Source organism: Carya illinoinensis, chromosome 3 (assembly GCF_018687715.1).
Source record: "Carya illinoinensis cultivar Pawnee chromosome 3, C.illinoinensisPawnee_v1, whole genome shotgun sequence".
In the NCBI taxonomy this organism is placed as follows: domain Eukaryota; kingdom Viridiplantae; phylum Streptophyta; class Magnoliopsida; order Fagales; family Juglandaceae; genus Carya; species Carya illinoinensis.
Genome location: NC_056754.1, coordinates 44568182 through 44591828, shown reverse-complemented (window position 1 = coordinate 44591828; position 23647 = coordinate 44568182). Strand labels below are relative to the sequence as shown.

Sequence of the window (23647 nt, the reverse complement as noted above, 5' to 3'; positions counted from 1 at the left end):
AATTTTCCCAAGAACAAGTTTGCTTTGACAAGATACTGAGTAGTTCAAACAAAAATTCTTAAAGGAAGATCTTAACTTTGCTACTAGACCTTGCTTCTTTCATTAAATCTCCTTTTCTTCTCATGGTTTCAAACTAAAAGAAAAATATGACTTAAGGAGGGGTTACCACAATAAACTGTGCAAACAGGAGTGACACAAATAACACTAGTTAATCTGAACAATCCCACAATCCTCTTCCACACAAAAGGGGTAGAGAGGTCTCTCATTATGAAGTTCTTAACAATTCAAGCAACAGACGATGGGAAGCGGCTTCCCTTCAACAAAGGTTCGACCCCCATCCTCTTTGATTTAAATGATAGGATGCCACGCTTCTTATAATCGATCGAATGCTTAAAAATCCTCTCGCTCGCTGCTCCTCTCAGCTTTAAAGGCAGCGGGTGTTTAACCATTCGATCAATTTTTACATGCTGGATATCACTAAACTAGCATGTATATGCACTATGCGGTGCACTTATACTTGAGTTTTTGTCTATTTTTATGATCAATAAAATTTTATTCACCAATAAAAGAAAAAAGATACACCGGCATCCTCCCATTTAAAAGCAGGAGGATGCCGGAGGAACTTTTGTTGGAGGGGAGCCGCTCCACGGATGACAACCCAAGAACACAATTGGCCTTCACAGCTGAAAATACAAACTACCTAGTAACTCAACACAACCCTCGCCTAATACACTGAGATCATGATTGTCTAAAAGAAAAGGCACAATGTAGAATTCAATCACATTTTACCACACACTTGCAGTTGCAGTAACAGTTAATTCAACATTATTAGCAAGCTTAGAAAGCTCAATATATGCCTGTAAGATCTGATGTTGCCTTCATATTATTCTAGATATGCTGGTGGGCACAGAAGTGTTTAGCTAGTGGAACCTTGTTGCGCTGAAGAAGCTCCCTTTATAAAATCCAAAACAACTGAGGCCAGATCTCCTTGATAGTGAGCGTATCCATGATCACATCCTTCTATGATATGTAATTTGTGGTTCGGTATGATCTTGCTAAACTTTACTGCATCGGAACTACTGATGATTTGATCTTCAGTTCCATGGACAGTCAAGACCCTGTATAAACAGAATTAGTAACTCTATACATTACACCTATCATGCACCAATTACAGTCAGAAATGCATATGCATTGTGACATTGGTGAATTGCAGCAGATATACAGATACTATCAGCGGCACAGTTAGCTGCAAGAAGGAATGGCCCAGTTCCAGGTCCGCAACAGTGACAACCAATTGCCACCCCTCACCACACACTCTCCCCCCCACCCCCCCAAAGAAAAAGAATAAACACCCACCAGTTTTAGAAAGGATATCATTAGAAGCAAAAAATCTTTTCCGTAATCAGTCAAAATATCGACAAAAATTCCTGATAGAAAATGCGAAATGCAGACAACAAACAGGTACAACCAATATGAAGCTAGAGTTTGCTCCCAAACGCAAGTAAATTTTTTAAGTAGATACTGCTTAGGTTTTGTTTATATTCAACTATTTGGACCAAGAGGGATTCCCCTACCCCTCAAGTATATAAAGTTCAGTGAGGTCAGGGCTCAATCCCACGTGGGTGCAGTATTTAGCTATAATAAAAAAAATTTCCATAGCACATGCCAGTCAGTCTCTTTCATATGGATGGGTCATTTTCCAGGTATCAAACAAAATAAGTGTGAACAAGGTGCCAAATTTGGGGAATCAAGCAAGTGGCACAACACTCAATGCAACCTTTGATACAGAAATTCCCGTAAGATTTGACGAGAGAATAGATACCTCCCCTCCTCAAGCACCAATCTTGTTTTCTAGGCCACTAATTGTTAGCAAAATAGGCTATCAGTGTTCCCCATTTGAGCCCCAATTTTGTTTTCTAGGTTTATATTAGTTAGTAAACTAACATGATTTGATCTTCACAGGCCATCAGGCATTCCTCAATCATCTGGAAAGATGACAATAGCTAGCATAATGTATGCAATCATGAACCACTAGCTAGGAAGAAATACTATCGACAGTCAAGAAATGAAATACAATATTTTTACATAAATTCATTACTAAAATTTCAGATGAATTCTTCCTCACCAGCACTCTTTGCTAATATGAAGACATGCTTCATGCATATCTGTACTTAGTCGTTCCAGTAAACCTTCCTCAGTCACCCGAAAATTAACACTTCCTACAAAGTATATTGAAATACAGGTCACATTATATTTTTTGCCATGCACATGGCAATCATTTTTCTTTCCAAATTCAAATCGCAGAAAAATAAGCACTTTAGAATGTAGTGCCCTCGTTGATGATATAGTTATGCCAAATCCAAAATTCTCCAAAAAAGTTAACAAGAATCTTGGGCATGGGAGAAAACGTTGAGGCAGAAAATCACATGATAACAACTAACTGGCAAAACTGAAAGATTTCAAATCATTAAGTATTTATCACCATGTAGGTTGGACAATAAGCTAACAGGTTACCTGTTTTATTCTCTACATCTTTTTTTTGATAAGTAAACTTTACATCTATGAATCCATCCTCCTTGATTCTTTGCATAAAATCTTTCCCCAGGTGTTCTACAATGCCTTCTGTCAAATCATAACGGCCAGAAACATTGACAACCCTGGAGATATCATGGTATTTAGAAGCATAAAGTAGCACAACATTGCCTCCTGCAATACATTCAGCAACATTTCGTATGAGGAATACATTTCAAGTACTTACCAGAGTGAAAATCACACCTAAAAAGACATTATTTAATTAATGCAATTGACCTTTAAAAAGAACTAAGTAAACATACTGACATGGAAATGAAATACAGAGATTGTAGGGCAAAGACAAAGTAATAAATTCTTGTGTCATTTTTTTTTTAATAAGTAATAAAGACTTGTGTCATTTATAGATTGTAGATATAAATTAATATAGAATCTAAAGCTAAAGGTCAAATTCCAAGTTTCTCGATTTGCAGTGTGAATCTCAGAAGCAATTGTATCCTACACCAAGTTTATCAATTGTGCATTTCAAAAGATGAAATAGATAGAAATTATTCACATTTCCCACTAAATAGATATCCCATAAGCAAAATATAAAGCACAACTATCAGTGTCCATCTATGCATGCATGAACAGCATCAGAGCATTGATAGCCACCCCCAAAAAATTCCTCCCTTTGATCTATCACAACTGCCGGAAAATAGAAAGAAGAAGATGGTTATGATGAGTGGGAGAGGATAGGAAACATTGGAGGACTTCCTACTTAATCAACAAAAAGGGGACAAACCATGTCTAAATAATTCTCACTTACCAGTAAAGCTTCGAAGGCTAGCTAAATCCATAGAATCAGTAACTCAAATAATCCAATGTACCTTTACTATGCCCAAGAATTGCCCTTATTGTACGGTTGGCTTCAGAAAAGTGTTGGATTACAGAACGTAGGTCATCAACCTCTCTCCAATAGTTACCATACTGAAATGAACCTTCACTTTCCCTGAAAAAGCATAATAGAACATTAAACCAAAATGAAAGGAAATGTGAGGAGTAAGAACTACCAAGAGAGGAGTAAGAACTACCAAGACTGACATTCAAAACTGGACTATATACCATAAGTCATAAGTTTAAGCCTCAAAAGAACAGAACTGAAAGCCCCCCCAAAACAAACAAGAAGATTGCAATTTTTTCGTGTACAGTACATAGGCCTAAAAATATCTGCCCAATTGTTTATGAGCTCATAAATGCAAAATATATAATATTTTTTTTTTTTATAACTAAACGGTAGTATTAATAAGGATAGGCATAGCCTAAATACACAAGATGGTATACAAGAGATAAGACCTATATAGGTCGGTATAGAGGACACGAGAAAATCATGTACATTTAGACCATTAAAATCTACAGCTATATCCCAAAGAAATAAGGTGAGGAAAAATAAAGAGCAAAGCTCCTCTAGTGTCCGCTCCTTATCTTCGAATGTTTGCTCGTTACGCTTTCGCCATATGCACCACATAATGCATATAGGGACCATCTTCCAAAAAGCTTTGATTTGTGAAGTGCCACCCGGAATCACTCAACATGCCAATAACTCAACCACTGTAGTACGTATCACCCAGTTTAACCCTATACGACTGAATACTTCGCACCACAGGGCCCTAGCTGTCTCACAATGTAGAAAGAGATGATCCACTGTTTTGCTGACTTTCTTACACATACAACACCAATCTGAAATAATTATCCGGTGCTTTCACAGATTATTGGTTGTTAGAATCATATACAGGGCCACTGTCCAAGTGAAGAAGAGTGCTTTGGGAGTCGCCTTATTCCTCCACAGTCTTCTCCATGGGAAATGAGAATTTGGTAGAAATGTAAGGGATTTATAGAATGAGCAAACCGAGAAGGTACCCTTACCTACAGCTGTCCACCACAGCTGATTGTCATGCAGTCCATTCAACTTCATAGAGCACACTAGATAGAAAAAAGCCTCGGAGCTGTCTATTTCCCAGTCTTGGGCTGCTCTACTAAAGTTGACATTCCATTGGATTTGGTCCCCTGAACGAACCATGAGATCAGCCACTGAAGCTTCTTGATCACATGCACCACCTGATCCACATACACAATTTTTCTCCAAAGCCACATCTCGTCAATAAATAAAGGACAGAGTCCCAGTTTACATGATCATATGCCTTTTCCATATCTAGCTTACAAATAATCCCTTTAATACCAGACATTAATCTACTATCTAGGCATTCATTGGCTATTAAGACAGAATCCAAAATTTGATGAACCTTACAAAAGCATTTTGTAGCTTTGAAATCATCTTGCCTATGACCTCCCTTAACTTGTTTGCAAGTACCTTGGAAATGATTTTGTATACCCCATTTATGAGGCTAATGAGCCTAAAGTCCTTTACTTCCGATGCCCCAATCTTCTTCGGAATTAAAGCAATAAAAGTAGCATTCAGACTTTTCTTGAACTTCCCAACCAAGAATAATTATTGGAACACATTCATAATGTTCTCTTTCACAACCTCCCAACATGTTTTAAAAAAACCCATCGAAAAGCCGTTTGGTCCTAGTGCTTTGTCTTTCACCATTCTTCCGACCACTTCATATAGCACCTCTTCCTCAAAAGCTCTTTCCAACCATGCCGCTGTCTGTGGCTCAATAGAATCAAAACCAAGTCCATCCACTTTTGGCCTCCATCCCTCTCATTCTATAAATAGATGTCCAAAAAAACTCATATATTCCCGTATCACAGGAGGCTCCAAGCAATCTCTACCATTGATTTTCAGCATCTCAATGGTATTATTTCTCCTATGAGAGTTAGCCACTCTATGGAAAAATTTCGTACTTCGGTCCCCTTCTTTCAACCAAAGTGCTCTTGACTTCTGTCGCCAAGAGATCTCCTCTAATGATAATACTCTTTCCAGCTCTGAAGCCATCTCTGCCTTAAGTGATATTTCCTCTAAGGTGAGGACTCTATCTTCAATGATCCTCTCAAAATTCTGTAGCTCCTCCATCATGGTTTTCTTTTGCTCCCATAAGTTTCCAAAAGTTTGAGAAATCCAAAGCTTTAAATCATTCTTTAAAGTTTTTAATTTGCTTGCAAGTATATGAGGGGGTACCATGAAACTGATAAGATGACCACCAATGTCTTACCATCCATGAAGCCTTCGCTTTTAAGCTACACGTTTTCAAACTTAAAAGTAACGACAACTGCCTTGAATACCGCCTCCATCAAATAAAATAGGAAAATGATCTGAACATAGGTGCGACAATCTCTTCTGACACACCTTCGGATAATGAATTTCCCAATCCAGCAATATTAGGAATATGTCCAGCCGAGACCACATTTGACTATTAGACCAGGTAAGAGGACCACCTATAAGTGGGAGATCCACCAGGTTTTGCTCAAAAATGCAATCTGAGAAATCTGTCATGGCTGGGCGTAGACGACTGTCTCCAGATCTTTCACTAGGGAACCTTATGATGTTAAAGTCACTGCCTATGCACCAAGGAAGGTCCCACCAGCTATGTAATCCAGCAAGTTCTTCCCACAGATGATTTCTAACATTGTCAACATTTGGACCAAATATACTTGCAAAGGCCCATAAGAAATTATCCTCCACCATCTTAAAGGAACAGGTCACTATGTAATCCCCTACAAACTCCTCCATTTTCTCCACCACCCTTTTATCCCTCAACACAAGAATACCAATGATGTAGGACCCCATCACCACACCACAAGTCATGTCAATATCTAGTCCTAAAGCCATCACCCAACTCAAGTCTAGTAGGGCTAGAAAAAACCAAATAAGACAACCACTTTTTTCAAAAAGAAAAAGATTTCCATAATCCCATCCCCCCATGCAGCTCAGTACATTTTATTTTTATTTTTTACAAGTAAGATAACATTTAGTTAATAGAAGTAAATAGGCATGGCCAAGCACACAGAAGGGATACAAACAGCATACACCTAGTTACATAAAAAGGAGCTAGAAGGGGATACAAGAAAGTCATTGAAGCAAGCTCCACGAAGAACACAAAAAGATGCCCAAAGAAATAAAGTATGGAAGAAGAAAGTTCTTAGCTCATCCGGAGAACACTCTTTGCTTTCAAAACTTCGAACTTCAACCATTCCTTTCAATCCATAAGCACTACATGATGCATAGAGGAATCATCCTCCATACATCAGCAATCTTAGGAGGCACCTTAGTTTTTCAAATAGGTTTCCATGGGAACAAAGTTGATTTTGGCTTGACAAAGCCTTATAGAATGACTGAACAGAAAACTTCCGATTTTTAGTCTTCATCCACAGCATTCTGTTCATCTCATAATTAACAAATTGCAAGGACTACAATAAGTTGTAAAAATCAGAAATAATTTCACAATCATGAACAGCTCTACTAAAATAAACATTCCAAGAAAGGAACCCAATAGAACGATCTAGCAACTCAAGCACCGAAGCCTCCTGAGTAAGGGCCATCCTAAAAAGATAGGGAAATCTGGTCTTATGAACTGAATCAGCACACCATAAGCCATGCCAAAAGCTGATCCTCACACCTCACCAACCTCTAATTTTATAAACCGAGTAAAATACTCCCATCCATTTCTAATATTCTTCCACAGACCAACCCCTGGCACACTTCTCACTTTATTTGAACACCAAACCCTGCGCAAACTCCCATACTTCACCTAGATAATAGTCTTCCATAATGATTCCCCTTCTTGATGATACCTCCATAACCACTTCCCAATAAGTGCCTTATTGTAGATTTTCAGATTATGAATTTCCAACCCTCCACTAGAGATCGGTGTACATACCTTATTCCACTTGACTAAGTGGAACTTAGTCTCCTCTCCAATTCCACCGCACAATAAGGCTCGGAAAATCTGCTCAATTCAATGCTAGCAAAGGAAAAAGAAATAAAAAATACATGTGGGAAAGTTAGAATCCATGCGACACCAGCACAACCATATTTAGAATCCAAGTGACTTTCTATGAGGCCTCCATCCTGTGCTGGTATTGCACAAGCCACTTACATAAAAGGGCACAATTAAATATAGACAAATTTCAAACTCTTAAAACCTCACTTAGAAATTGAAGAAATTTGAACTCTTCACCCACTCCTTAAAGAGTCCCATTGTAGCTTCTCTATTCAATTGGCTACACTGGTGAAGTAAGGAAACAAGGACATAAAAACATTTAAGAAAATTTGAAAGGGTACTCTTGATCAAGGTGGTCCTAACACCCTTAAACATATACAACATCTTCCAACCAACCAATCCATGTTCTATTTTTTCCATCACATTATCCCCCAATAGACTATCACCAGAGGCCAAGATATTCATATAAAAAGAGGATAGTTTGCAACCCCAACATACTAGCTAGGCAATCCACATTAGAAACATTACCACCAAGAACCAAGTTTGACTCAGCAAAGCCACTTTCAACCAAAAAAAGCATCAAAGAATTAAAAATGGCCTCAAAGAGTGAAGGTGGCCCAAGTTTTCCCCACAAAATATCAAGGTATCATCTACAAACAAAAGATGAGACATGTTAACCACTCCAAGATTAGTAGGCCCCCCAAAAAAAAGACTAGAGAGAAAACCTCCATCAATGGTAGCTGATAACATTTTTTTGAGTCTCCATGAAAATAATGAAAAACAACGAAGACAAAGGATCTACCCTACCTGAAACCATAAGAGTTACCAAAGAAGACAGCAGGAGTGCCTTCAACCAATACAAAAAAGCACACTGAAGAAATACAATGAAGATCTTCATGTCTCCCCAAATGGCATCTCCAAAACAAGCAATAATAAATAAATAAAAACTCTCAATTGGCATGATCACAGGCCTTCTCAATATCGAAGTTGCAAACCAACCCTGGCTCACCTGAGCTAAGCCTACTATCCGGCTACTCATCAGCAATAGGCATAGAGTCTAAAATTTATCTACCTCTGACGGACACGATTTGTTGCATCGACTTCTCATCAACCGCACTCAACCAATTAGCAAGGCATTCAGAAATTATCTCGCACACCCCATTCACAAGGCAGCATAAATCAAACAAAAGTCTGTAAACTGTAAAGATTATCTCCAAAAATTACAAGATAAAAGTAGAACAAGTACAATATGCTATAAAATCTCTAAAAATCTAGACATTTACATCCTAAGATTCTACCAGCTTACCCATTTCCAGCAAAGTCAACGCGGAAGGCACTAAATCCTCCATTCTCCAATGCAGCAGCAAGGTTCACCATGGTATTATATTCCTAACAATGAAGGCAAGTTATGATGAATGCCTATATATTAAAGATTTTCATGCAATTACAAAGTTAAATCCAACATTGTGGAGAAAGAACAAAAACAATTACGCGCATATAATTAAAAAGATAAGACCGAGAAGAAAAAATCTAAAAAAAAGTAGAAAAAAAATGAAACCACTTTGCATGTAAGAAGCACCAACCTTTGACGAATGAAAACCATGGCATAAGATTACGATATCTGGAGATTCAGTTTCATGCAATATGCCCACGAGTTTTTCGCCATATTTGTTTGGTATTACGACTTTCTTCTGAACCACTGAGACAATTCATCACATGAATCAGCAATAAATTATTTGATCAAAATACTCTTCTAATCCTTCAAATTAGAATCAGATTCAATTTTATCTGTGGATATATAGATAGTAATTGCCATTTTCACAACTATTTCACAACTATGTTTAAATGGAATTGCCATTTTACAATTACTTTGTAAGTTATTTACTTATTTTCCAGAATTGCCATCATTTAATTGGAAATAGGTTGTGCTAATAATTTTCCATATTTTATTTTTCACGAAAGAGGACAAAGACCCAATTTTATTAATAAACCCTCACTTATGGTGGAGGAATACCATGATAATGAACCAACATCTAGACTATACAAAAACCCAGATACAGCCCAAAGAAATAAAAAAATCGTGTATATGGAATGTGTATATTCAGCCCTATCATTTACACTGTAGCACAGGCAAACCAGCTTTCTCAATTCTAAGAGTTCCTATAATGTCTCTAGTGGCTGAGGAGATCTCTTGTAGTCCCTTTTGCACATTGTTTAGTCAAAATGTCTGCAACTTGGTTAACTTCTCTAAAAATGTGCTTAACTGTAAGAACCAAATATTTTGATAGGCATAAGATTCTCTCCCAGTCCTCCCTTACTTCCCAATTAAGATGGCTATGTCCATTCCACCTTATGCAAATTTTAAGGCCATCTAGTAGAGCATGTACCTCATTTTCCATATTTAAAAGGTATTAAAGTCATTTCATCCATCAATCGTACATGTCACTTCCAATAACAGCTTTCCATAAACTGCATTTACATTTTAAATGACATTTTTTTTTTCAAAAATCTATTTGTAACTTTGTAAGCCAATATTTTGATACACCAAGACACATAACTGATGTGGAGAATGTAGAGACATGACACATCAAGTAATAAACAGTGTTTTGGTTTTTTTATAACTATTTTTTTTTATCGGTAAACAAATATATATTGATCAAAAGTGTAGGCAAGAGCCTAAATTTACAAGACATATACAAGAGCAATGCCTAAGTGTGCTAGTTCAAAGATACGAGGAATTATGAAAGGTCATGCCATGAAAATCAATTAAAATCAACCAATGCAGTAAAGTATTGAAAAATAAGTTTCTAAGCTCATCCATTGATCATTCTTGATCTTCAAAACTTCTTGCATTCCTCTCGCCATCAAATGCACCACCATAGACATGTTTGGACCATCTTCCATATTGATGCAATTTGAGGGTTGCCCGAATGCCTCTCCAAGAAGCTAGAAGATCTCTTACCCTTCTCGGCATCACCCACACGTAGTCCCAACCAAGCAAAGACTTCATTCCACAAAGTCATGGCAATCTCGCAATGAAGTAATAGGTGGTTGGCAGACTCTCCGCTCTTCTTGCACATACAACACCAATATATGACTATAATTCGACATTTCCTCAAGTTGTCTAGAGTGAGGATCTTCCCCAAAGAAGTCGTCCATACAAAAGAGGTTGCCTTTAAAGGTTCATTTGTCTTCCAAATGCTCTTCCATGGGAATGCATTTGTGTTGTGCGTGGTCATGGTGTGGTAGAAAAATTAGACTATGAATATCCCTTTCTTAGAGGGGCACCAAAAAATCTTCTCTTAACTCCCCCCGACAAACGGGTGGAATACACAAGGTCAAAGAATGCTGAAAAGAAATCAATTTCCCTATTTTGTGCATCTCTAAGGAATATGACATTCCATTGGGTAATACCATTGGAGATGGTTAATAGATTCATAATCGAGGTTTCGAGGTTTTGTACGTGGAGAAGCCTTGAGTGTTTGACCCGCCATCGCCTAGCTAGGTGCCCTGTTGGATTATGGGCTTTCTACTTTCCTCTATTAGACCATGCTCTACGTGGTTCTTTATTTGCTCCCAAGCCCCGTTGTGATAATAAGTCCATTGACTTAGGCATGTCAAGCCTCTGAGCCCAAGCCAATGTCCTGACTTAACTTGAGGATTAAACTCGTGAACCACTCCCTTAACTCAATCAGCTCCTCTTGTATGCTCTGTATAGACGTCTTCTTTGCACCGCGCGCCTTGAACAAAGAGCCCCCTTCCCTTCTTGTGTAAAACCTCCTAGCTGGTGGCACATCAAACCTTTTTTCTCTGCCTTGCTCCACAACGGTAACTTCTCTATCCTTCAAAGTACCATTATTGTCCTCCACATCTCGGTACGGCAAACCTAATCTAATCGGATACTTCTATGTTCTCCCGATGCCTCCTTTGATGGCTGGACCAAAGCCTGAGACTACCTCAACATAGGTTTTGGAGGTTGTACCACCACGTGTGACTATTTTGCAAGGTTGCTTTATGATCTTAGCACCACCTTATTTCTTCCCTCCAGCTTTACCCACATTGCCACACAGCTCTTGCAACTAGCAAATTTTGAAAAGTCCCAATGTTGTCACTAAAAAATTTAGAGGATAACAATATCTCTGTTTCATTCATCAACAGTCATTTAGGCTCAATTTCAGGAACGAAAAAATGTACTAACACACCGAATGTTGCTCATAAATCTAAAATATTTCTTATAACAACTCAGAAAAATACAAGATAAACAAAATTTTAGCTAAAATTAATGACCGACTTATAAACGAAGCTGAGCACTGTAATTTCTGTTTTGCACTATAATTATCTCTAAACTTCTTAGTAAACATACATTGAACCTCCCAAGGCCGAATCTAGCAAACGTACATGTTATTCTTCTAACAGGGAAACATCAGAAATCCAATTCGCTAAATGTTGAAGGTTCTCTAAAAGAAAGTTGCATGCCTGACAGGCTCTCAAAGAATCCACATCAGATTCAATCCATGGAAACTTGTATAAGGCTCAGAGAGCATCTCTCGTAACTAAGCATGAATATCTGCGTTTTACCGTATTACAAGATAAAATACATATTTTTTCTCAAAAAAAAAAAAAAAGATAAAATACATATGAAATACATCTGCGTTGGTTATGATCCTGCGTTGGTTACGAACCTAGCTATCATATAAAATACATCCTTCATCATTTAAAGAAGTGCATCTGCTATGGTTTGTTAATGGTCATGCTTAATCATAGCTAAAACGCCAAGAAAGGAATCTCACGCACACTCAGAGGCGTTCATGCGCAAAAGAATACGGATAAAGAATGAATTTTGTTACCAGGGTTTTGTGTAGCCATGGCCATCTCTCAAGGTTCTTCTGCGCCGGCCTCCGGGATTGCCTGAATAATTGATGCGCACCAAGGGAGGATTCCAAATAGATTGGGAAGTTTTGTCCAATCCTGTCCACCTGGGGATCTCGGAGCATCAGTAGCAGCTAAAATTTAATTAAGAAATTTATTTTTATGAATATAGCTAACTAATTTTTAATAATATCAAATAATAAACTACTTAAATCTATTACAATTCTATTAATATATTGATTTTCATATTTTCATTTATTTTAATTCAATTTAATTTTAATGAATGATTTGAACTGGGCAAGCCACATAGAAAAAATAAAATCTCAAGAAAATAAGTAATTATTACGAAAATATTTTTTGTGCAAATTAGCTGGACTTTTCTTAACTTTTAGGATTTTTCGATTATTAACAACTACCAAACAGTGTCTTCTTATATCTACGATTTGACTAGCAGGCAGGATGAATAGCATGCAGGAAAGTAATTTTTTATGGCCAAAATAAGATTTGGTCAGCAACTTTAGCCGGCCAGTGAAAATAACTTTGGTTAAAAGTAATGTAGATATATTGAGTTCATTGTAGATAGTTTTTATGCAACCTAGTTTAATTTTGACCAAAATTTAATCAATTTTTTTTTTTAAAACAAATTCATCCGTATCATTAATCAAATAATCAAAGAAACAGCTTTGTCATGATCAGTACAATTCATAATCTCTCTTTGTCCCTCTTCAAGCCAAACAACTTCTTCATCCCATTATACATCTAATTTTGCAAGGAGATGAGCCACATGGTTTCCTTGTCGAGGTACATGATATAGTTATGTTCTCGTTCTGTTGGTGAAAATTGTTTAAGTCTTTCACAATTTGACCATACCATGACCAATTATCCTCTTTGTAAAGAATATCATTCACTAAAATAAGAGAATCCCCCTCAAATACAACCTTCTAGAACCCCAACTTAGAGCATAATTCAGTAGCTCTCTCTAGGGCTAATGCTTTAGCCTATAAAGGGTTAGAGATAAAACTCCTAGGCCAAGCTGTAGCCGCAAGAACATCCCCATCACAATTTTTAACCACATCGGCCCCTCCAATCTTTCTACTACTCTTAGAATAGCATTCCAGTTTGCTTTAAGCCATTCCCCCTTTGGTCTCCTCCACTAAACAACATTCCTAATGACACTCTGGCCTTCATTTTGAAATGTTGTTGAGACTTGGGCTTGTTGGAACTCTTCAAGATCTGATCTTGAACTCCGCCATAATTTCGTTGGTGCATCAAATGCATCATTAAAAACCCACATATTTCTCCTTAGCCAAAGTTTCCTAAAAATGCATGCAGATAATTCCAACTAAGGCACTGTAAGTTTCTCTAGCAACTCCTTCCAAGTGGAACATAAATCTACCTCAAGACACTTTGCCTTTTGTAAGAAAGTCTCAGTACAGCCCAAACATCCTGAGCAACTGCACACGGCCACAAAACATGGTCACTGGTTCCCTCCTACAATTTTATAGATTGGACACAAGTTGTTCTCAGAAATTCTCCTTTTAAAGGGTTGCTTCTAGTTGCTAATGCTTCACTGACAGCCCTCCATATAAAAACTTTTACACCATGTGGTACTTGTAAGGCCCATAATTGTTTCCATATGGTCGAATGGTCTTGAATGATGGAAGGACAACCCATTAACTCATATTTCCTTTGACACTGTAGTGAATAAGCAGATTTTATAGGGAACTAACCATTTCTAGTCAGACGCCAAAACAATCAGGCCTTTGATGACAGTTACCTTTTCTTTTGAAAAAATTTCATTGATAAGTTCAACTTTCGACCAACCACCAACTTCTATCAGTTTATCCATAGTATCCTCCCTTTGCAGAAGCTTAATAAGGGATTGAACCATGTACGAACTAGGAGTTGGCAACCATTTATCATACCATATCCTAATATGCTGCCCATTACTCACCCTTTACCTATGGCTAGCCTTAACTAAGTCCCTTGCTCCACTTATACTCCTCCAAATCAAAGAAGGTGCCCCCTTACATTTGCACTCAGCAAGTCCCCACGCTTAAAATATTTCTCTTTCACTATTTTTGTCACAAGAGAAGCAGGCCTAGTAAAGAGTCGCCAAAACTGTTTAGCCAATAGAGCATCATTGAAACTTTCCATGTCCTTAAACCCCATCCTACCTTGACCCTTAGGCAACTCATTGTCCTCCACTATTTCCATTGTACTCTCTTCTGGCTTGTCATGTGACCCCACCAAAATCTTGCTAATAATTGAGAAACTTCCTTCCATAGTTTAGAAGGCAATCGAAAAACAGACATAGCAGATGTAGGCAAAGCTTGCAGCATAGATATAATGAGGACCTCTTTACCAGTCTGAGAGAGGAATTTATTATGCCAACTCTTAATTCTATTTGCCACTCTTGCTTTTATGCTACAAAAAGCTTTGTACTTAGACCTACCCACGAAAGAGGGTAACCCTAAATATTTCTCAACTTCACCACATATTCTTGTCCTAATAGTCTGAACCAGAGATTCCTTCACCTCCCTTTTAGTATTAGAGCTGAAGAACAAAGCGGTTTTGTTCAAATTTAACTTTTAACCTGAAGTCATTTCATAAGTATTTAGAATACCTTCCAAAGTTCTCCATTGATCCAACTCAGCTTTACAGAAAATCAAACAATAATCTGCAAACAGCAGATGACTAATACTAGTACCTTCCCTACCTACCTCCACCTCTTTTAATGACCCTCTAGACTCAACTCTATGTAACATAGAGGAAGTCCTTTAGTGCACAACAAGAACAGGTAAAGGGACAAAGGATCCCCTTGCCTTAAACCCCTTGGATAACTAATTAGTCTACTACTTTGCCCATATACATTAATTGAATACTGAACAGTAGATACACACTTATGGGCACCAAAGTGGACCAGTCTTAAAGATCCTTTTCGAATGCTAGATGAGGCAATCATAAGATCCAGAGTTAAGAAGGTCAAGGAAACAATGCAAATATTAGTGCAATCTACTTGAGATGTGTCTAACAAGAGCCCAAAATTTAAGATGGGTTTAAAGGAAGAAAATCCAGTTTCATTCATGTGATACAACAAGTTATGGAAGACATGGCTTGGGCCTATTGTTATTAAAGGCTTTGGACTTGTTTATTTCAACTAAGAATTAATCTAGAATAATTGGATTTGGAGGATGTCTAGCCCACACATATGTTTTATGAACTAGGGTTTCAAGAGAAGTTTTTAAGAGTAGTTTAGGGATTGATTTAATTTTCAGCTAGGGTCTCTTTAGGGAAGGCCTTGTATTTCGCTCAGGGGTATTTTGAGAAAGATTTTTGATTTTTTAGTTTAGGGTTTTATGTTGTCTAGGGGAAGGGTACTGTAGCGCGGCACTATTCATTGTTATTATAATCGCACTATTTAAGTGTATTTTTGGAAGATGTGGCTTTATTTTACTTAGGGTTTTGTGAGGTTTTAGTTTAAATATTCTTTATTGTCTCATTTTGAAATATATGAAAAGTTTATGAAATTGATGAATTTTATTTATTGTGAGTTGAGTTTATCTCCTATTGTTCTTGATTGAACGTTTGAACTTATCAAAAGTAAATCACAACCTTTGTAGCATTCCTCTTTTATAATCTGGGTTCTTGAGACAGGTTATTCAATGGGTCTAGATTTTAATATAATCTAGGTTATTCAAACGAGTTCCTCAATGAGTCTAGATTCTTCCATCCATTGACTTGATTTTGGCTTTCTTGTGTGATTCTTCAAATTGATTGTAGGTTCAAGGGATTCCATTCCGTGGGTTCACATCATTTGGTATTCAAAGTAAGGTTTCCAATCAGGTCTGATTCTATCTTTTATTTATTGCATCTTTAATTTCAGGGCTTCATTGTTCTAGGATTGCAAAAAAAAAAGGTTGCCAAATTTCTCATTATTTTCTAGGGTTTGACTGAATTGCTTATCCTAGGGTTTCTTTGGCCAAATTACATCATCTTGAGGCTGCTGAGGTTGCCTTGTTCATTAGGGTTTTTGTGTTGGCCAAATTTTCATCTTTTTAGGGCTGTCATGTTCTTCATCATCTTAGGGTTTCATTGATTCCCTCCTAATTCATATAAATTCTTGTGTATTGAATTTAATTATTTGATCTTCACAATTGAATCAATTGTTTGTGATTGAATTAGTGAGAAAAGAAAAGAAAATTTGAAAAAAAAATGATGAAGTCTTATCATCAAAGGGGTTGAATATTTATCATTATAGTTGATATCTTGTTTTGTAATTACTATTTTCCTTGTATAATTTTCTTGATTCTCGTGTTATTTTGTTCCTTCCATATTTCTTTTGTTCTTATTTTCTTGGACCTAATTACTATTTGGAATAAAACAAGGTTGTATTGTCTTGATTGAGTTCAATTCATTCTAAAAGAACTTGAGTGGGAAAACTCTTGAGGTAAAAGGCAAGATAATGTGAGATCATTATCGGGAAAAAGTCAATTAAGAGTGAAACACGAATAGAGTGTCATTATTCGAGTGTAAACATGTAAGGGAGCATGTGAGGTCTTTTTACCACTAACATTCCTTTTGTGCAGCATATTACGATGTCTCATAATAGTGACTCAACATCAAAGGGAGTGGCAAAAAATTCATTTTTGTGTTGCAGTCCATGCAACAAAAGTTTAAAAGGTTAAATTTGGCATTGGGGCAAATGAGAGATAAGATGGATCAACGAGGTGCATTAATTAGAAGTCTGCGAAGTGAGACATATAGGAAGAGATGTGAGCTTAGTATTAAACATGAGTATAAAAATGACGAGTATGGTGAGTCTCTTGTTGTCAGGCGTGCTCTCAATACACAAAATAAGATGAATGATACAGAGCAGCAAAGAGAGAACATTTTTTATACTAAATGCCACATCAACAACAAGGTATGTAGTATGATCGTTGATGAAGGAAGTTGTACTAATGTGGTTAGTACTACTTTAGTTGAGATTTTGAATTTACCTACCTTAAAACATCCTAGACTATACAAGTTGTAGTGGTTAAATAATTGGAGGGAGGTTAGGATAAATAAGCAAGTGTTAGTTTATTTTTCAATTGGAAAATACTAGAATTTGGTGTTTTGTAATGTAGTGCTTATGCATACTTGCCATATTTTGTTAAGGAGAACGTGACAATATGATAGGAAAGGAATCCATGATGGGTTAAGAAACATCTACAGTTTTGAAAAGGATAGAAAAACAATCAAACTTGCTCCTTTAACTCCAACACAGGTCCATGACGATCAACTAAAACTAAAAAGTGAAAGTGAGCCAAAAAGAAATAATAAAACTAAGGTTGATAAAAAAAGAACGAGTGAAAATCAGATTGATCAAAAAAGAGAGAATAAAAGTGAGGTTGAGCGAAAAAAAAAAAAAAAAGTGTGGGAGTGGGATTAAGGAAGAAAGAAATAGTGAAACTTCAAGAAAAAGAGAGAATGAGTTGAAAAATAATTGCGAGGTTTTTTCAAAAATAATTGAAAAATTCTAGAAAAAGAGAGAATGAGTTGAAAAATAATTGAAAAAAAGAGAGAGTTCAAAAAAAGTGTTGAAAAAGAAAGTGAAAGAAAAGAAAGTGAAAAGGAAAAAGATAATGAAAGAAACAAAGATAGTGAAAAGAAAAACGAGAGTAAAGAAAGTGAGAGAAAAATAAAGAGATAAGTGAGTTTTTATGCTAAGGCGAATTTAAATACTAATGAACTTAACACATCTCTGCCTAGTATTGTTATCTCTTTATTGCAGGAATGTGAGGTCGTGTTGCCTAGCGATGTTCTTAGTGGATTGTCACTTATTAGAGGAATAAAGCATCAAATTGATTTTGTGACAACATTTGAGAATTGGCAACATTACCTTTGGCCAAAAGAATTTGTCTTACATACCAAACATAAGTCCTCGATGCACTTGAAATGATAAGATAAGTTGAATAGAATGCATGTTAAGTGGGATGACTGTATTGAGACTTTTTCTCATGTAATCAAGTACACACAAGATAAGAAAAATTTCATGGTTGATGCATTAGCAAGAATGTATGTTCTTATCTTTATTTTATATGCAAAGTTATTGAGATTTGAATATGGTAAGAAATTGCATGCTAATGATTATGACTTTGATAGTTTGTATGGAGTATGTGAGAAAGCATCGTTTGGTAAGTTCTATAGACTAGATTGATACTTGTTTAGATAGAATAGACTTGTATGCCTAGTGAGTTGCTTGCGCGTGGAGCACATGAAGGTGCTTTGATGGGACATTTTGGTATAAAGAGAACCTAAAAAGTGTTGCATGACCATTGGTAGGAGTATTGTTTCCCATCCATTGAGTTTGCATATAGTTGGAGTGGTTACTTTGGTGTAAAGAAGAGTTTAGGCATATTGCATGAACACTTTTGGGAGTATGGTTTGCCATTTATTGAAGTTGTACATAATTGGAGTGGTCATTTTGGTGTAAGGAAGACTTTAGATGTGTTTCATACACATTTGTGGGAGTATCATTTTCCATTCATTGAATTGTTACATGAACGTTTGCAAGAGTTTCATTTGTTATTATTAGAGTTTGCATATAATAGGACCATGCATACTACTATTTCTTATTCACATTTTGAAGTTGTTTATGACTTTAATCTGCTTATTCTTTTTGATTTAATACATTTACCTGTTGATGACAGAAGTAGCTTGGATGGACCCAACTTCTTGATAAAATTAACAATAATTCATATCAAGTGGATTTTCCAGGTAAGTATCATATTTATACTATTTTCAATGTTACTAACCTTTTTTCCTTTTGATGCAGGTAGAGATTCAAAGTCCAATCCTTTTGAGGAGAGGGGAAATGATGGGCACAAAAGTGGACCAAGTCTTAAAGATCATTTTCGAATTTTAGATGGGGCAATCACAAGATTTAGAGCTAAGAAGGTTAAGGAAACAATACAAAAATTGGTGCAATCCACTTGGGACATGTCTAGTAAGAGCCCAAAATTCAAGGTTTAAAGGAAGAAAATCTAATTTCATCCATGTAATACACAAAGTTATGGAAGACATGACTTAGGCTATTGTTATTAAAGGTCTTGGACTTGTTTATTTCATTTAGGAATTAATCTAGAATAATTGGGTTTGGGAGATGTATAACCCACACATATGTTTTATGTTTTATAAACTAGGGTTTCAAGAGAAGTTTTTAAGAGTACTTTAGGGATTGATTTAATTTTCAGGTAGGGTTTCTTTAGGGAAGGCCTTGTATTTCGCCTGGGGGTATTTTGAGAATGATTCTTAAATTTTTAATTCAGGATTTTATGTTGTTTAGGGGAAGAGTATTGTAGTGTAGCACTATTCACAGTTACTATAGTCTCACTATTCAAGGATATTTTTGGAAGATGGGGCTTTATTTTACCTAGGATTTTGTGAGGTTTTAGTTTAAATACTCTTTATTACCTCATTTTGAAATATATGAAAAGTTTATAAAATTGATGAATTTTATTAATTGTAAGTTGAGTTTATCTCCTCTTGTTCTTGATTGAACTTTTGAACTTATTAAAGGTAAATCACAATCTTTGTGGCGTTCCTCTTTTGTAATCTGAGTTCTTCAACAGGTCTAGATTTTATATAATTTAGGTTCTTGAAACGAGTTTCTCAATGGGTTTAGATTCTTCCATCCATTGACTTGATTTTGACTTTTTTGAGTGAGTTTTCAAATTGATTGTGGGTTCAAGGGATTTCATTCCATGGGTTCACATCACACACACCATGATTCTCTCCACCCATCTATTGCTGAAACCCAATCTCAACATAACAGACCTCAAATAGGCCCATTCAACCCTATCATAGGCTTTAGACATATCCAATTTTATAGCAACAGTGCCCCATTTCCCTTTTAATTTGTATCTCATGGTATGAAGAGCCTCATAAATAATTATAACATTATCATAAATTAGTCTACCAGGAATGAAAGCACTCTGATTATAGGATATGGTCTCAGGTATAAAAAAAAATTAATCTATTTGCCAATGTTTTAGCCATTAGGTTGTATATCACATTACACAAACTATTGGGCCCTAAACTCACTGACAAATATTGGTCTCTCAATCTTAGGAATCTAAACCAGATTAGTGTGATTCAGATCCTTAGCAAACTTACTTGTATTTAGAAAATCTAGGACTGTAGTAACAACCTTATCCCCCACAATACTCTAGTATTCTTGAAAAAAATAAGGATTGAAGCCATTTTGGCTAGGGGACTTGAAAGGAACCATTTGTGATAAGGCCATTTCAACCTCAGCCCTTATCTAACTCTTGGTTCATATCATTTGTAATTTTGCATCTTAGATCATCCAACCCCTCCTCCACTATCTCAATAGAAGGATTAGTAGACTTGAAAATACTCTCAAGGTGCTGCTCAAAAGCTTGTGAAATGTTGGCCTGTCTAGTTCTCAGAATATCATTTGAGTCCCTCACCACTAGAATCCTATTTCTTCTCCTTCTTTGAGATGCACACAAGTGGAAGAATCTGGTGTTTCTACCCCAGCCTTATACCAGTTTGTTTTAGTCTTTTGCCTCCACCTCAAATCTTTCTATTCTAATAGCAAACCCACCTCCCTTTGCAAAAGCTTAATATCATGAACATTATTGACCCCTTCACAATCTTGTAGGCTCTTCAAAGAAGCTATCGTCTTGACAATGAGTTTTTCCCCATCTGAGCATCTTAAGCTACTCCATCAATCCAAATGTACACTACACTTCCTTAAGGAAGCTTGCAACTTTTTCATATTAGAATCCATCCATGTACTCTCCCTCCAAGCACCTTCAATCACCATATTGCAAGATTAATTTTTTGTCCAACTAGACTCAAACATAAAAGGCTTTCTTTTCATAGCAATCCTCCTTGATCTCGACAGCATAGATAGCACCAATGAAGTGTGATCAGAGCACCAAGCCACCAGACTATCCACCACTATTCTGGAACCTCTTGCCTGCCAAATTCTATTCACAAATACCCTATCTAGCCTTTCCTTTGTGAAACTTATATCTAAGTGCCCATTGGTCCACTTAAAAGGGTTACCTCTATAACCCACATCAATCAAACTATTTTGTTCCACAGGTAGTACAAAAATCCTCATATGAAATTCAGGCCTATCTTGACCTCCCACCTTTTCTAATGCCATCATGATTTCATTAAAATTCCCAAATTTGAGAACTATGATTCGCTCTATTCAACAACTCCCATGAATGGAATCTACGACCTGCATAAGGTTCCCCATAAAGCCCTGTAAGTAAAACCCTCTCAGACTAACCAAAGCCAGATACCTATCTACTAAAATTAGGGGTGGTAATATATGACACGACCCGTTAACCCAACACGAATACGACATGATAAAAAGCAGGTTTAGGTTTGGCCTTAACAAGTTCGAGTCATAACGGGTTGACCTGTTAAGATACGATTGCTTAACAAGTCACTAATGAGTCAACAATTATGACCCGTTAAGAAAATTGAATTTACATTTATACCCTTAGACCTAAGATTGTAACATTAATACTTTATAATGTGTGTTTATCATATTTGGGATTGTAACTTTAATATTATTACAATATGTGTTTATTAAATTTGTGTAATTGTGTGTTTATCATATTTAGTACTATTAGGATTTTAATGTTAGTATTTTTATTATTTAGATTGTAATTTTAGATTTGTAGTTATTTTATTTTATTTTTATAGATATTATTTATATTTTAATATTTATATAAAATCAATCAAGTCAAACGTGTTGAAATAGGTTTATTCAACCCATTAACGTAAACGGATTGAAACAAATTGAGTTGTGGCGTATTGTATCATGTTAATCTATTTCATATTCACTAACGGGTCAAAACAGATTGTGTCATGTCAACCTGTTATCTTAACGAGTTGTGTTAGGATTTGAGATTTTGACAAAAAATCCTTAACGGGTCGTGTTCGGGTTGACCCATTAAGTATAATATACATGTCTTGACATGACATGAATATGAACCGCTAATGCGATTTGACATTCCTAACTAATATGCTTCAACGAATAATTGTGAATCTCAAGGCCCAAATCCTCATTTCAAAACATTGCAACACCCAACTTCTTCCCACAGGTTCAACAGTAAAACAACAATCAAAACCCAATTTCCTCCTAACACTATCCATACATGAGGTTGTTAGTAGTGTTTCCATCAGGAAAACTACTTTGGGAGACTTATTCTTTATCATGAGGTAAAGATCATGAACTATACAATAGTTCGTAAGCCCTCGGCAATTCCAACTGATTAGACTCATAATTCTCGGTAGGGCTACCTAGCAGCCTCTGCCGATATGACATCCATTTCCTTACTCTGATCCCCTTTCATTCCCTTATATTTCTTTTGTGATTCACTAAGTTCTTCCTCATCACATAAAAATAAACCATTACATTTCTTCTGGCTAGAGAGAAAGAAAAACTGACTTGAACTTCCATAGGCCTTAGCCCTTCACTTCCACTTTCCCCCATTCGAAGCAAATTCTTCCATCGATCTTGAATCCCCTACACTCACCATAGTAGCTGTAGCCATTAGACCCTTTCTATTTTGAGGAACCCTTCACGAAGCCCTATTAATGGAAGCTTTCCCATATACATTAGCCACTGAAGCCCTCAAGCTTTGTTTTTGTTCAGAAAGGTTACTTAATTCCATGGGCCCAAGCCCATCTTGCACTTGAATAGGCTAGTCTAGTGCATCTATCTTCAGATTGTCTTCCTGTGAAGAAGATTTTGAAATTAGTTCAATTTTAACTAACTCCCTTTCAGTTATTAATGTTGGTTTCACTCTCGAAAGTTGCTGAACAATTGCCATTTTTTTGGCTACGAATGTGGCACTGTCAATTACAATTGGTAACTGATTGTCGTCCCCTACTATGGTACTGTTATTGGTTGTTCCCCCACCACCCTCCACCTCCTTACTACCACTGTCCTGAGTCCCTGTAGAGGAACCCTTTGAAGAATTTTCTCTACCCAATGAGTTGGAGCCACCATTTCTTCCACCAAAATACGTTGCCCGGAGCCAACTCCCAAACTGACTTGCATCCCTTAGTTTTACAGTTTCAGAGAAAGTACAACCATCTTTACCATGAAACATACAGCCATATGTAAAACATACTTTATGCAACTTTTCCCATTGGATAGGAATCCATAGATTTTGAGAGTTAAACTTAATAGTTCTATCATGGGAAATAGGCTTCCGAAGATCCACTTCAATAAGCACTCACAAAAATTGACCCCAGCCAATTCTGTCATATGGGACATCAACCATAACCACCCTTCCAATCAAATTTCCAATTTGTTCACCAATTTT

General features: G+C 36.5%; 1 protein-coding gene across 2 annotated transcripts; it reads right to left on the bottom strand.

Annotated features, from left to right (window-relative positions):
- Positions 1-190: 190 nt before the first annotated feature.
- On the bottom strand, positions 191-12422 carry LOC122304351. Of its 2 annotated transcripts, XM_043116577.1 has the most exons (7): positions 12260-12421; positions 8996-9111; positions 8719-8801; positions 3399-3520; positions 2515-2706; positions 2126-2219; positions 191-1118 (listed from the first exon to the last, which is right to left on the bottom strand). In XM_043116577.1, the coding sequence occupies exons 1-7, from the start codon at positions 12282-12284 to the stop codon at positions 917-919; spliced, it is 834 nt and encodes a 277-aa protein (XP_042972511.1). In that variant the 5' UTR covers positions 12285-12421; the 3' UTR covers positions 191-916. The 2 variants fall into 2 exon arrangements, with proteins under 2 accessions (XP_042972511.1, XP_042972512.1); XM_043116578.1 differs by lacking the exon at positions 2126-2219 and having other exon boundaries at positions 978-1118; positions 12260-12422.
- Positions 12423-23647: the final 11225 nt, after the last annotated feature.